Here is a 15,539-nt window from a genome sequence, read left to right on the forward strand (position 1 = left end):
AAGACGAGGGAATCTCCGACGTGGAATTTCTTATGTTCAGCCCAAGAGTCGTCCTTGATAGTCCATCCATAGTCACCACCGACTGTGTATAGTTTAGCCGAGGTGCAACTCAAGAGAAACATGATCACGAGCATGAAGCCAAAAATCTTCTTGGTGACCATGATTCCGATCGTATGAATAGGATTATAGGACGAAGAAGAAAAAAGATCTCTAAACTCAGCTCCCTGAATGAGAAAGAAGTATGGATGAATGTGTTAGGTGAAAAAAGAAGTCACGTATGTGCTCTATCTATTTATAGAGTTTCACGATCCCTAATCATAATCCTTGTCTTATTTGGAGTAAGTTTAGTTTATTTTCTTTTTATCTCTATATATTTTGAAACTTTTTCCAATCCTTTTCTGCTTAGGCTTTAGTTTTGTTTTTTAAGTGTAATGTAACGGAATATTTTAACTTATTTTATACAATTACAAATATATATATATATATATATATATAATAATAATCTTATAATTATCTTAAGATTAAGTTTATTTTATTTCCTTTTCTATATATGATTCGAAGTTCTAATTTATTTGTTTGTGTGTATACACATCATACTACGTATGTTGTTCCTTTTCGAATCATATATATTAACTTTTTTGCAATCTTCTACTGATTAGGTTTTATTTCTCTTATTTAATTTAAAAAACTTATCTTATTTTATACAACTACCTAGTTCTGGGCAAAAAATCCGGATCCGAGGGTTCGAACTGGAACCGACCCGAAAAAACCCGAGAATTTCGGATTCGGATTTTGTCATTTACCCGATTGGGTCCTGTATGTGTAGACCCGTGAGTATCGGTTCGGTTTCGGGTTTTACGGTCGATACCCGAACGGGTAAACCGAAAACCCGAAAATTTTAATTAAGAGAGAAAGGAGATTTAGGGTTCTAGTGTTCTACCATTCAATTCCATCGACCTTTCAGTTTCTTTTTCGATACTCGATACTCGACTCTCTCTTTTAATTTTTTTCCATCCTTTATATGAAACATCGAGATAATATTGAAAACATAAAGCTGGAAACCGTAACTAAGATCTGGGTGCCTTCTCCTCCACCTTCTGCTTTGTCGAGAGTCCAATCAGAGGTAAGGTTTACTACTTTACTTTGTAGTTTGTACTTCGATTGGTCGAGTTCATATAGCTGTATATGTACTTCGATTTGGTCGAGTTCTGGGTTGGGGTTGTGATATTCTGATGTAGTTCTGTATATGTACTTCGATTTGTTCGATTTGCTCGAGTTCTGTATATGTAATTGGTCGAGTTCAAGATTATAGCTGTCTTTGTACTTCGATTTGGTCGAGTTATGGGTTGAGGACCTGGGGTTGTGATCATATTCTGGTGTAGTTCTGTATATGTAATTTGATTTGGTTAATTTTTTTTGTAGAGTTGTAGACAGATAAGATAGAGAGTAGTAATGCTTGAGTTTCTGTCTTATCTAGTAAACTCATGTCATTGCTCATGTCATTGCCCTTTGTTGTTTCATCTAGTAAACTCATGTCATTGCTCTAGTTTATGAGTTTCTGTCTTCTTAGTTTTGAATTCTAAGTTCTGACAAAGGGTTTTTTTTGAATGTTTGATGTAGATGGCGTCTTGTGATAATCGAACAGGGACAGACAATGATCCGATGGAGGTTGAAAGTGAAACTGACAAAAATGAATTAGAGGGGACATATGATGAGGTTGAGACACCTAGTTCTGGTAAGACTCGTAAGAAAAAAAGGAAAAGAAGCTGAAGGAGTTAGTAAAGCAAAAAATAAGGAAAGGTCGTATGTTTGGCAACATTTCACCATAGTCCAAAAGAAGAAAGACATGTGTAGTTGCAATTATTGTGGAAGAGAATTGGGTTGTGCAACCAAGTCCGGAACTTCTACACTAAGGAAACATGTTGAGAAGACATGCAAGACATATAAGGTATGGCTAAGTGCTAATAAAGATAATGTTCAATCTGTTTTAACTCTTGATGGTGTTGGTGGTAATATTAGAGTGAGTAAGGTCAGTGAGGCAGTGTTTAGAGAAGCTACTAATGAGATGTTGGTTCTAGCTGAGTTACCACTAGCTTTCGTTGAGTGCTTAGCTTGGAGACATTTCTGTTCTAAAGTTCTGCTGTATAAACCGCATTCTAGGAGAACGGCTACAAGAGATATTGTCGAGACTTATGTGAAGAAGAAGGCATTGAAGAAAAAAATTCATGAGCACAACAAACAGAGATTGTCTTTGACTACAGATATATGGGTTGCTCCCACTACTGGAGCTAGTTATATGGTAATAACAGCTCATTTTGTTGATGATATGTGGAGATTAAGGAAGATGATCATAGGATTTAAGAATGTTTCTGATCATAAGGGTGGAACAATTAGTAACTGTCTTATGGACTGTTTGGAAGAGTGGGGCATACAGAGAATATTTTGCATCACTATTGACAACGCTACAGCTAACACTTCAGCTATGACTAAGTTCAAGACAGCATTTCTGGATAAGTATGGAAGTGATGCATTGATACTGAAAGGTGAATATTTGCATTTGAGATGTGCTACTCACATACTGAATCTGGTTGTAAAGGAAGGATTGCGTGATATCAGTAGCAGCGTGGAGACTGTTCGNTACTTTTTTTTCTTTTAGTTCAGTTTTAATCTCTTAAATCTTAATAATGTTCGATTGATTTCTATTTTCTAACATTATGTCTTCTTCGATTTTCTACAGAGTTTGAACCTGATTTCAAAGACTGAAAGATCAGTAGAGTGACTGATTGAGAGAGTGATCTATTGAGGTATTTCTCTATCGAGTGACTCGANTTCTACCTATCTCATGATAGAACAAGCTCTAAAATTCAGAGTTGCATTTAAGAGGATGGAGGCTGAAGATAAACCTTACAATGACTACTTTCAGGAGAAAGTGGATGGACATAAAAGAGTTGGGCCAGCATTGAAATCGGATTTGGATTCAGTTGAGAGGTTTGCTCAAATTCTTGGCATCTTTTATAAGTCTACATTGGTTCTTTCAGCTTCTACAACTGTTGCTGCTCATAAACTCTATAATGAGATAGTTTCTGTTATGAGAAACATTACCATTTTAGGCACAACAAGAGATGATGATGACATGCATAAGAAAGCGACATCCATGTTCGCAAAGCTGGAGAAGTATTGGAGTCCATTTGGTGATAAGGTTGAGATGAACAGAATTGTGATGGTAGCAAGTGTGTTTGACCCAAGGAAGAAAATGAAGTTTCTTGAGCTATGTTTTGATAGGCTTTACGGTAAAAGTAGTGTAGAGTCTACTCATCTGTCTGATTCAGTGAAGAATATCTTGAAAGATTTGTATGATGAGTATACCAGAGCCAGTTTGTTGAATAAAAGTAGTGAAGGGTCATCTTCTCATTCATGGTCTGCGGCTCAAGATCAGTTTGATACTGATATGAATGAAAGACGAGCTCCTGTTGGATATGAGGATATGGCTGAGATCTTCGATGATATGGTGAAAGAAACGGGGATTCATACTTCTTCTAATGAGTTGGAAGTGTATTTGAAAGAGGATGTGGAGACTTCAAATATTCTAAAAGGTTCAGAGTATGATTTGTTATCATGGTGGAGGGTCAACAGTGGGAAGTATCCAGTTCTATCATTGATAGCTAAGGATATACTTGCAATGCAAGTGTCTTCAGTAGCATCAAAATCTGCTTTTAGTACAAGTGGTAGAGTTTTGGATCCAAGCAGAAGTTGTTTGACACATTATATGATCGAAGTGTTGATGTGTACTGAACAATGGCTGAAATGTGAGATTCATATCAATGACAAAGGAGTCTCAACCATTCAACAACTTCTTTCTGAAATTGAGTTGCAAGATGATCTTATGAGAGGTACTTTTTTTTCTTTTAGTTCAGTTTTAATCTCTTAAATCTTAATAATGTTCGATTGATTTCTATTTTCTAACATTATATCTTCTTCGATTTTCTACAGAGTTTGAACCTGATTTCAAAGACTGAAAGATCAGTAGAGTGACTGATTGAGAGAGTGAGCTATTGAGGTATTTCTCTATCGAGTGACTCGGTCATAAATTGTTTTCTTAGTCTCTTACGGTTGAGTGTATAGTTTACCAATTGATTGATATTGTTCTGTGTTTTTTATTGTATTAGGTCCAGAAGGAGAGCAAAACCAAGCCATCATTGTGTTTTTGTTTTCCAGTTTCCTACTACTTATTTGTTTTAATGTCATGACTTATGAGTCATTAGACTTGGATTTGTTGTTTTGGCAAGAACTTGAAAACTCTTCTTTAATTTCTACTATCTAGTACTGTTTCTATTATGGATTTGTTGTATGACTTGGAATGTTGGATTTCATGGATGGATTTGGATTCTATTATGATATTATCTATTGAGTATTGTGTCAAATTTGCAGAACTAGGTGTTTGTACTAGTGAAAGACGTTTACTAGTCTCGGGTATAATGGCAAATTTTTGGTTTTCGGGTAGAAAATTAGAGTATTCGGGTAGCCCATAACCCAAACCGATAGAGAACCGATTTTTTCAGGTTTTTTCTGGGTATTAGAATTCTTATCCGAACCGACCCGAACCCGAGAAGACCCGACCCGAACCGAAACCGAATTTTTGGGTTTACCTTATTGGGTCTTATACTCGTATACCCGAAAAACCGAACCCGATCGGGTTTTACCCGAACCCAAACCCGATACCCGAATGCCCAGGGCTACTATTACCTAAGGGCTTATCTTGGCTTAAATTAAATACTTTAAGTAAATTTTTTCTTTCTGTTTTTTGATAATTGGATTTATATATTGAATGGATAATAGGACTTATAAATTAATGTTGTATTTGATCGTATGTACGTTTTTTTGGGAGATTCTCAAAACTAGCACAAATTTAAGTTTTTGTTCCAAACTTAGCACACACTCTCCTAAATTCCAAAACTAGCACACATGCTCTAATTAAATATTAAAACACTAAAATTATTAATTTTCTTAATGTGCTATCTTTCTCCTACGCGCTTTCCTGGACCAAATACAATCACGCGTCTCTCCTCCACTAACCATCATTGTCTCGTAGTTGATTGCTTACAAGAGACCAGAGCTTCGACATAATCGTCGGTGATCTACAAGAGATCGATAATATTCACAGGAGATCGATGACATCCATAGAAGATCGGTGACATCCGCAAGAGATCGATGACATCCAAAAGATATCGGTGACATTCGCAAGAGAGACACGGAGGTTACAATTTCTTATCATAATTGAAGATTGTCACTGCTTTCACCTCTTTTCTCTCTCTCTCCTCTATAGCCATATGAGGTTTATGTTAATTGAAGCACTTTGTGTTTGAATCCTTCTTCTTATTCTAAAACCTAGCTTGTCAAATTGGGCGTTTTTGATTCAGTTGGAGGGCTTTAAGTGTTTTATTTGTTTGCTAATTTGAAAAAGTTTAATGGAGTGAAAGTGATTTTTTTGTTGTAATTTGAGCTCTTCGGTGAAGGTTAAGATGTGATTGGTATATATGATTCATGTAGCAAAGTGATTGTAGATGGTTGTGTGTTTATTTCCGCATTAGAGGTTGATTAGTTAGTCCTCCTCCAATATGCAGCACCAAAAGTTATTAATCTCAACAGCAACGCTTTGGAGAAGTCTCTTGAAACAAGCTTGCATATCACAAAATTCAGGAAAGATTTCTTGAGTTTCAGGATGATTTTCATAAAAAGTTTGAAATTTAGGATGAACTTCATGATGGTTTTCATATAAAGTTTAGACATTGGTAAACACCAAGATATGCACAAAATAAAATCTTTACTCTTCATTGATGAAGTAAGCCTAGATATAGGCAAAACACCAAAAAGAGATTCAGAAACACATTTATTTAAATTAAGGAAGGATTCAATAATATTTAGGAATGACATCTTAAATTCATGATAGCCTTCATAAATATTTAAGAAGACACAAAATTAAATCACTACACCTACTGTATATGAAGATTGAATATCAGGATGTGACCAAAATAAAATTAATATCCCTCACTAATGGAGTAATATGTGATACATTAAGGCAAATCATAAACTAAGACTCAAAAACCCATTTTTAAAAATTTAGGAAGGATTTCATTATGTTTAGGAAGACGTCTTTAGTGTTTAGGAAAGTTTTCATAAATATTTAGAAATTCTAAAAATGGTGATGACCAATACCAGAATAACGTCCAAGTGTTGTGGAATCCTCAGCTTTGCCATGGAATCGAGTATATCTTCCCTTGTTCTTTGTCTCTGCTAAGTTTCTTGTGTTTGTTAAGACTATAACTTGATGATTAATCACCTCGTATGTCAGCCGTTTTTGCAACCAATGTAGCTACCTTGATACTGGACTCTAACTGAAGAATCACCAAGAACGTAAACAATTATCGGAACACCGAGTTCATTATCACAAGACGTTAACACTAACACCATAGCCACCACGATTTTCCCCTCTACCAATGAACTCTCCTTTAAAAACTTTAACATTGGAGCAACACAACCTTCATCTATAATAATCATCTTACTTCGATCATTATCTACAGCAAGAAAACCAAGCTGATTCATCACATCAATTCTATCAACTAATTTCTCCATTTGAATTGAAACAATTAAAGACCAAACTGAATGCAAAGTTGGATCATTCATAGCTATAGGAGGAAGCAAAATCACAACTTCTTCACTATGAAAATCAAACACACTCATAATCTATATCACATCACATCATAAACTTGTTGAGAAGAACCATAGACAAATTGAACAAGCGTTCTAAGCATTTGCAAAACCAGATCAACTTGTTTACTAACCTCACCACACTCTGTTTTAATTGATTCATCTTCATCCACCACCACATGGATTCGCTCCGCCATAACCCCTTAACTACCAAAATTGAAAGCTTGTCTCCAATTCGATTTTCTTATTCCATTTCACAATTGAAAAATCTTGCAGTTTTGATCTTTTCACCCACTTTAGTTTCATTGTCTCATACAAGAGGAAGACATTTTTGAAGCAATCAAGAGTGAATCAAAGAGTACTAATAAATTAGATCACTACGATCGATACACTTTTCTTCCTCCGCCGTATCATAAAGCTTCCTACGAGAAAGTGGTGGAAGATGATGATGATTCGAACAAGTAAATCGTTTTAGCGGCGGAGGTTGAGGAGACTTGTTTCGACAAAGGACATACTCTGGCCAGTGATGGAATCGAGAAAAGCGGTGGAGTACGGTGAATGGTATTAAACCGGATGAAGAAGTCACACACCCGGGAGTTCACTCGCCACTCTCCATCAAGAAACAAATGTGCAAAGTCTGGGTCAAGTTATCAAGACCACATCGTGTGCATAATCTGGGTCATAAGTTATCAAGATCAAGATGTGCTAAACCGAGGTTAAACTACCAAAGAAGAATGTGCAAACCTCGGGTCAGTCTTGGAGATGAAGTTGTGCAAATGTACGGTCAAGATATGTGATAAAGATGTGCAAACCTAGGGCCAATGAATGGAGTGAAGAAGGCCCTAGGATTCAAATAGAGTTTGGGCGGAAAAAGGTGGTCCCGTGTGAGTTTAGAGTCAATGAAAGTTGCAAGGAGTCACATGTGACCTAAAGATCCGTTTAGGAAGTGTCCCTATCACTCTTGGGCGTCCAATAACATTAAAAGATCACAAGTTGCTATTAGAGAGAGAAGGAACAAGTGGGAGAGTCACATGTTGGTTTAAGAGGTCACTTTGGAACTGTCACTATCTACATGCTTGGGACCAGCTCCCCTCTCTCTTCATGTCACTTTCTACACACCCAAATGTGTATATGTGTATGTATATGTGGCCGCTGCACTTAGGTTTAGAAGGGAGACACATATCCCATTCACTCCTTGTATAAATATGTAACACATATCATTAATAAAAATAAGCTCTCCAATGGGAGGGGTTTTCTTTTACCAAAATCGTTTCTTATACATTCAAATTGGTAGATTCTAGTCTCTATAATCTCATGGAGAGACCAAGCTTTGGCAATGCTTGGTCTCTACCTTTCTTTCATTTTATACTCTTCACTATTCTCTAAATTATTCTAAAGGGTTATTGGGTTATCTTTGGTGTGAGAGAGTTGTTGCCTCTCATACTTATTCTTGAGTATACACAACATATATTGACGTGTATAATTCCTTCTTTACTTTAAGAACACTCTCATTGAGTTGTATCTTAAATGTTTTACACATGAACACACAAATTCCGCTTTAAGTGTTCTTGTAAGTTTATATTGGAGTAAAGTGTATCGTGCAGCTCACTCTCTCCAAATTTCAATAAATGGAACGTGAGGTTTCTCTCAGACTTTATCGAGAATGAAGCGTACAATGGAAATAAAAATAATAATATAAAATAATAATAATTTTAGAAGTGCTAGATTAGGAACAATTAAGCTTGTATGTTACATTTGAGAGAAAAAAGCTATCCTAAGGTATTTCTCTTTTTTTTTTTTTTTTACAACACAATTACACTTGGGTTTTAGTTTTCTTCTTAAAATTCTATCTCATGCTGATATACGTTTAATTTACAATTACTATTGATTGCTCTTGTGTCTCGTATAAATATTGGACCAAATGGACCACAAAGAATGGATAACCAAAATAAAGATCAAAACCAAGAGTTCTTGATCAATGGAATAAAATACACATCGAATATTAGTGTTTTCGATTAACAAAACAATAGGTGGTGAAACTAAGTCATTGTTCAAACCAAGCAACAAACATCCACATAACTCTTTATTATGTTCTAGTCATCATACAATATATTGCGATATCACATTACTCTTGATGCTTTCACTGTTTTAACATATTCAAGGAAATTCAAACGTCAATTATTCTATATTTCTATAACATTATACATATATTTTCGTTCATAACATAGACTAAATTGCATTATAAGAACAAAAGCTAAAATCAGCCGGTCCTCCCCATCACACTATCATAGAAACCAAGCAGCAAAAAATAAATAAATAAATCATACATAAAGGAAAGATTCATATATTAATTAATATTTTCTTTGACTAAAAAAATTATGATAATATTTTCTATTGTATTTCTCATCAATTTATTTATTTTATTATAAATAGGATGATATAACACAAACCATTTCTAAAATAATAAATATCTGTTATCTAAAATATGTTTCTAAATTAGATTATGGTCTTAATGATGTGGACAATGTGAGGAGCTCAAGATGAGATTCACAGATTCAGTCTGACTATTAAAGGCATCTCCAACCCACCTCTATATTTGCTTTTTAACTCTATTTTAGAGATCTCTATTTTTTCCTCTATATATAGATGAACTCTATTTTTTCCTTTATAATAATGTTGAACTTTTTTATTTATAAAATGGTCCTTGAACTTTTAATACTTTTATATTTATGATTAAAATAAATAAAATATATATTTAAATAGTTTAATAATAATTTAATGAAGTGGAGGTTTTGTATTGAACAACACAATACTGAAAATTTGTCGTAAGATTCAATTCTCATATCAGATAAACAAAAATAACAGTCAAGATTTGGTTTGGTACAGAAGCATTACTCTTATGTTTTACAACTATAAGCGTTCAATTCGGAATCCAATCCGCAAAAGCTAAGATTTGCTTATACAACATAACGATAGGTAACATAACAACCAGCGGTTTCACTTGGACGAATGATTTTCACGACCTGCCCACGTTTTAGTCTGAAGTATCTTGCGATTCGATCAGTCACTTGGATCCTTGGAAGCTAACAAAACCCATAAATAAAATATATATTTAAATAATTTAATATTAATTTAAATATTTTAATAATAATTTAATTTGTATATTAATATGATAATTGATTATAAAGTTAAATTTGACTAATTTTAATATTTTGGTTTAAAAATTTTAAAGGTTTTCGTATAGAAAAATTTTAAAGGTTTTTGTATAGAAAAATATTTTTAAAATTTGAGACTATTATTTGCAAAAGAAAATTTATATAAAATCTTATTAAATATAAATAACTTAAATATTTTAGTTTTTATTCATACCATAATATTATACAATGTATTTCTTTTAATAAATGTGATATTTAAATAATATTTATGAATGTTAAAAAATTAAATAATATCATAATTTTATGAAAGTTTCATATAATAAATAGGTTAGTTTGCAACTTTTATAAGTAAAAGATATTAATAGTAATATAAAAAAGAAATTTCTACGGAATATTCTTTTTTAGAGGAAAAAAGAGATGTATTTATTGGAGCAAAAGTCACCTCTATTATAGAGTTCCTCTATTTTAAAAATAAAAATACAAAAAACCATTGGAGATGGTCTAAAAAACTAAAGCGGTTGAATAGAAGGCTAGAGAAAAGGTGGATTGTAGCGAAGAGGGCTCTCGGTTGATGGACAAAAAAGCTATTCATTAGTTTGCTGATTCTTTTATGCAAATGAACCGTTTCTTTCATATAGAAAAAAATCATCAATTAATTATTATTTTCTATCGTTATCCTCAGTAATTTATTTATTGTATTCAAAATAGGATGATACTTATATATTACGAACTATTTTTAAAATAATAAATATCTGCTATCTTAAATATGTTTCTAATTAGGTTTTGGTCTTAACTAAAAAGAAGCTGTTCATTAGCAATTGGCCCGTTGATTTTTTTAATGCTAATGAGCCGTTTCTTTCATAAAACACATGCATCAAGATAAATCTAGGCTCTTTGATTTTTTATTTACTCATAAATTCGAGTTTCATTATGGCATCTATAATTGACAAAAAAAAGAAAGAACAATATTGTTTAACTTGCATATTGAATCGTTAGGGGCGTGGTGAAATTCACCATAATTATAGAATTCAAGAAGTTAAAACGAAATATCTAGTACGCCAAATACTCCTTAACACGTACGGAATTATATAATCCATTGAGGCATCCCTGACTAAACTAGTCTTTCCGTTGCTGTTTAGAATACACATGTACGACAATGTTATATGGAACGTGTTCACATTTATGACTTTATGGGCATATATTCTCATGATCAATTAAAATAGAGACGTCGAAAATTGAAGAAAAATATATGAAAAAAAATTCAACGAAACAATGTATTTCAACCATTAAACGACTAACAAAAGAAAACCAAAAAAAAGAAAAAAGAAAAATAAACTCTTAAATAACACCAACAAAAACCCTTAAACTAATTTGAATGCTTAGTGATGAGGTCTGAAAATGCATAACCAGGGCCGCCACCTGTTGCAGCGGTTAATAGGTGAGAGCCTATTGGGAACATCCGGCAAAGTAACGTCTTCGGTTGATGGTTGCACGGTGACTCGAAGCTTAATNGACTTTAGGGGCATATATTCACATAATCAAACTAAATAGAAACGTCAAAATATTAAGAAAAATATATGAAAATAATTAAACGAAACAATGTATTTCAACCATTAAACGACTAACAAAAAGAAAAAAAAGAAAAAAAAAATCTTAAATAACACCAACAAAAACCCTATAAACTAATTTGAATGCTTAGTGATGAGGTCTGAAAATGCATAACCAGGGCCGCCACCTGCTGCAGCGGTTAATACGTGAGAGCCTCTTGGGAACATCAGGCAAAATAACGTCTTCGGTTGATGGTTGCACGGTGACTCGAAGCTTAATGCCAGCCTGACAAAGACCGGTCTTTAAGCTTACAAAATAATGCACTCCTGGTTTGGTGAGCTTAATGAGATCGTGTCCCGTCTTGTACACAGCTACGGTAGAATTTGGTTCACATGATTTGAAGTCAAGATCATCACTGATTTCTCTAACGTCGTTGAGTTTGTTGTTGTATTGGAAAAAGAGAGTATCTCCAACACGAAATTGTCTATCTTTACTCCATCTGTAATAGTAGTAACTGTTGTACACGCTCCATCCTTTAGAATCACCTACCTTCAGGGCCGTCTCTACCCCATGTCAGAGTAGGCAAATGCCATGGGTCCATCCCAAATATTAAAAATTTTCTTTAAGCAAAAGGGTCTAATTTTTTCAAAAAAAAAAATTTATTAAGGGTTTTTAGGTTTTTTAAAATTTTGACAGAGGTCCCATATTAGTTTAAGACGGGGCTGCCTACCTTGTAGATCTTTCCTCTCTTGCTCGGGGGTGGTGGTGGCGGAGAAGTCGGACGTGGCGGTTCATGGTTCATGCTCGGTGATGGAGGAGGAATCTGACGTGACGGGCCATGGTTCGTGCTTGGTGATGGTGGAGGAGCCGGACGTGACGGTTCATGGACCTTGCTCGGTGGTGGTGGTGAAGGAATCGGAGGTGACAGGTCATTGACGACAAAAACGTCATATTTAAGTCCCGAGACGCGGCATTGAAATTGATTTGAGGTGATGAAGTAGTGATGTCCTGGTTCCTTGAAGGTTACAACATCATATCCGGTGTTGTAAACAACTTTAGGAGAAGAAGAATTGCATGAATCATACTCTAAGGCGCTGGAAACTTGAGCGACGTCGTTGATGTTTTGATCGTACTCAAAGACGAGGGAATCTCCGACGTGGAATTTCTTATGTTCAGCCCAAGAGTCGTCCTTGATGGTCCATCCATAGTCACCACCGACTGTGTATAGTTTAGCCGAGGTGCAACTCAAGAGAAACATGATCACGAGCATGAAGCCAAAGATCTTCTTGGTGACCATGATTCCGATCGTATGAATAGGAAGTAGAACGATGATGAGATGTTTAATGAAACTCAGCTTTGGCCTATGGATAGATGTGTTGGTGAAAAAGAAGTCACATATGTGCTCTATTTATATGGCTCTACGATCCCTAAATCATAATCCTTGTCCTTTTAGGATTCTGTAGATGAATCCTTTTCTGATTGGGTTTCTTGCAATCCTTTTCTTATTGGGTTTTTTTTTTTTTTTTTTTTAGTGTTTCTAGTTTTATGGGATATCTAATTTTATTTTAAATAAGATATTAATATGTTCCTCGTTATATAGGCCTGTCCGGTGATTAACTTGAGTTTGATTTATACAGCAGACTATTGCATCTATCTCTTCATTTCCATAATTATTAGATTATATACACCTCTTGGAAGAGTATATACAAGTGGCAATTTCCCGAATTCTGTGACAATCAAATTTACGCAGTGTTCTTCATTATCAAAAATCATCAAAATCATATGGCACTAGATGGGTTCTGATAATATTGGCACTGAATGGGTCTTAAGAATACATTACCATGTAACCCATATATATAGCTGGAACGTTTTTACTTTTTAGCATTTGCGACAAAATTATTGGACCGTCTCTCTTACTGCCTCTAAAACTTCAGTGGGGGTCATCTCAATTCTTCAAGATTAGGCATTCCTATGGTGATCTATTGTGACAACATTTAAAATTACTCATTTTTGTGCTAATTCGGGTTTACACTTTCGTATGAAGCATGTTGCATTAGCCTATCACATCCACAAGACCAGCTTCGAGTTAGTCACGTTTCTTTTGAGGATCAGTTTGCGGATGCGCTCACTAAACCTCTTATGAAATGAAAAAAACTTGCCGTTTTGTCAACGAGTGAGTTAATACAAGGATTGCTTGCCGTTCTGTCAACGCCTCTCGCTCTGCTATCCGATTGGCTAAAGTCTCTAAAAGTGCTGCTGCGGGTGCTACAAAAGTTTTTCATTTCACAAGCCCGTATAGATAAAATAGCCTGATGATTTACAAAACACTTGGAACATATATAGTTAGTAACTTGAGTTCTAATCCCTCCATAGTGCATATATACCACAAACAAGAACAATGTGAAGCTCTCTCTCTATATACAAACAGGCAAAGAGCAACGTAGCAAAGCTCACTGGTTCCTGTCATTAGTGTTGACTGTTCTCCAAAAGCCTATCCACCGGTTGTCTACAGATGGGACAGAGGTTTGTCTGAAACCTCAAAAGTTTTGCACAACCGCTACACATACACTACGAATCACAAAAAAAAAAAAAACACAAATCAAATTTAGCAATCAATCAGGAAAGAAAAAAGTACTCTTCTTTCTCAAATCTCTCCAAGAAAATTTTATATGCTAACCATGTGCCTGCAAGGCAAAACAGTGGTGTCTCGTGGCTCTGATAAGCAGATGACACATTCTTTTCCTCTCTCATTAGCATCTTCTCCATTATCATCAACTGTACTACCAATCCCATAAATCTCTTGAAGAACATATTTTTTCCCATTCACCCACAAGATCTGCTTCACCACTCTCGCCTTGTACTCACCCTTATGATCCTTCTCTAAAACCGCATGAGTTATTTGTCTGTTCGGTGTTTTAGACTCAGGATGATCGTCTTCTTCTGATGCTACCTCTGCTTTCACTGCCACGTGATACACATCTGTCTCGCTTGCCTCAACCAAATCTGCCTCAGACAAAGCTGAGAAATCAATCCCTGTCCCACAAGCCTGCTTGAATCTCTGTCCCAAACCTTTTGGAAAACTAACTGTTGTGGGTGGAAACAGATCCTCCTTTGTCGCGTTAATGTTACATTCTTGGCCTTCTTTAGCAAAGAACATCACAGTGACGCTGTTGAATCAAAAACCATAAGAACAAACCTTAGAAATGGCTGAGAGAGAGAGAGATAGAGACCTAGCTAAGCATCGAACAAATAGGTCAAGATCATTACCTTCCAGGAACAGAGGCGTTAAAAGTGAAGGAGAGCAAAAACTTGCCAGGGTTTTGATCATCAGGCTCAAATCTCAAAGTTTCTTTCTCCAAATTGATGTCGTTCCTTATAGTCACTGCTTTCTGGTGCTCTACGTACGAAACCGGAGACGCCATCTCACCATAAGGATACGCACAATCTTGGTGTTGGTACGGCGACGGATAGTTGCCTTGGTACTGAAGATTAGGGTTTAAATACGGCGGCGACGTACGGTACCGGTGATATTCGGGGCGGCTCCACCGCTAAATACATTTCCCATGATCCACCTTTGCGAAAATCGATTACACAAAAGATGAAACAAATTAGGAGGAAGATGATCGGGTAAACTGAAAAAAACTAGGTCAATATGGAAGAAGTTTGAGAGAGGTCAACTAACACCTGTTTGTTAATATGTGGGCTAAGATACAACTAATGGGCCACGCTAGTCGACCCATAAAATATCGGTTTAGTAATGTTACTTACTTCACTCAAAAGGGATTCCTTGCGCTTGAAGGTTTTCGTCTGTTGATCTCTCCTACCTTTCTCTAAGCTTCTCTTTTGCGTTAGGTCGGTTACTTCTAAACCGTTACAATCTCTCCCATTTACTACAAATAGGCCGCCATACACTAGCCACTAGGGATACAAATAAGAATTTTATTAACTGTTTATACTAGTATTATTAATCTGTTTTTAACTCTTCCATCACACTAGCTACAAATTATGAATCTGTTTATTACAATCAAAAGATGAAATTCTGCTGTTCATATTAGCGAATCAAAGATGAATCTGTTTATTCAACCTTCGCAAATTATAGTATAAACAGATTCATATGCCATTCTGCTATGC

General features: G+C 35.2%; 1 protein-coding gene and 1 pseudogene across 1 annotated transcript; both read right to left on the bottom strand.

Annotated features, from left to right (window-relative positions):
- Window positions 11,474-12,761, bottom strand: LOC104784050 (uclacyanin 1-like). Its single transcript, XM_010509124.2, has 2 exons — window positions 12,139-12,761; window positions 11,474-11,957 (listed from the first exon to the last, which is right to left on the bottom strand). Exons 1-2 carry the CDS (start codon window positions 12,703-12,705, stop codon window positions 11,556-11,558), a joined length of 969 nt encoding a protein of 322 aa, XP_010507426.1. The 5' UTR covers window positions 12,706-12,761; the 3' UTR covers window positions 11,474-11,555.
- Window positions 13,684-15,052, bottom strand: LOC104781197 (annotated as a pseudogene).

This window comes from Camelina sativa, chromosome 4 (assembly GCF_000633955.1).
Source record: "Camelina sativa cultivar DH55 chromosome 4, Cs, whole genome shotgun sequence".
Taxonomy (NCBI): Eukaryota; Viridiplantae; Streptophyta; class Magnoliopsida; order Brassicales; family Brassicaceae; genus Camelina; species Camelina sativa.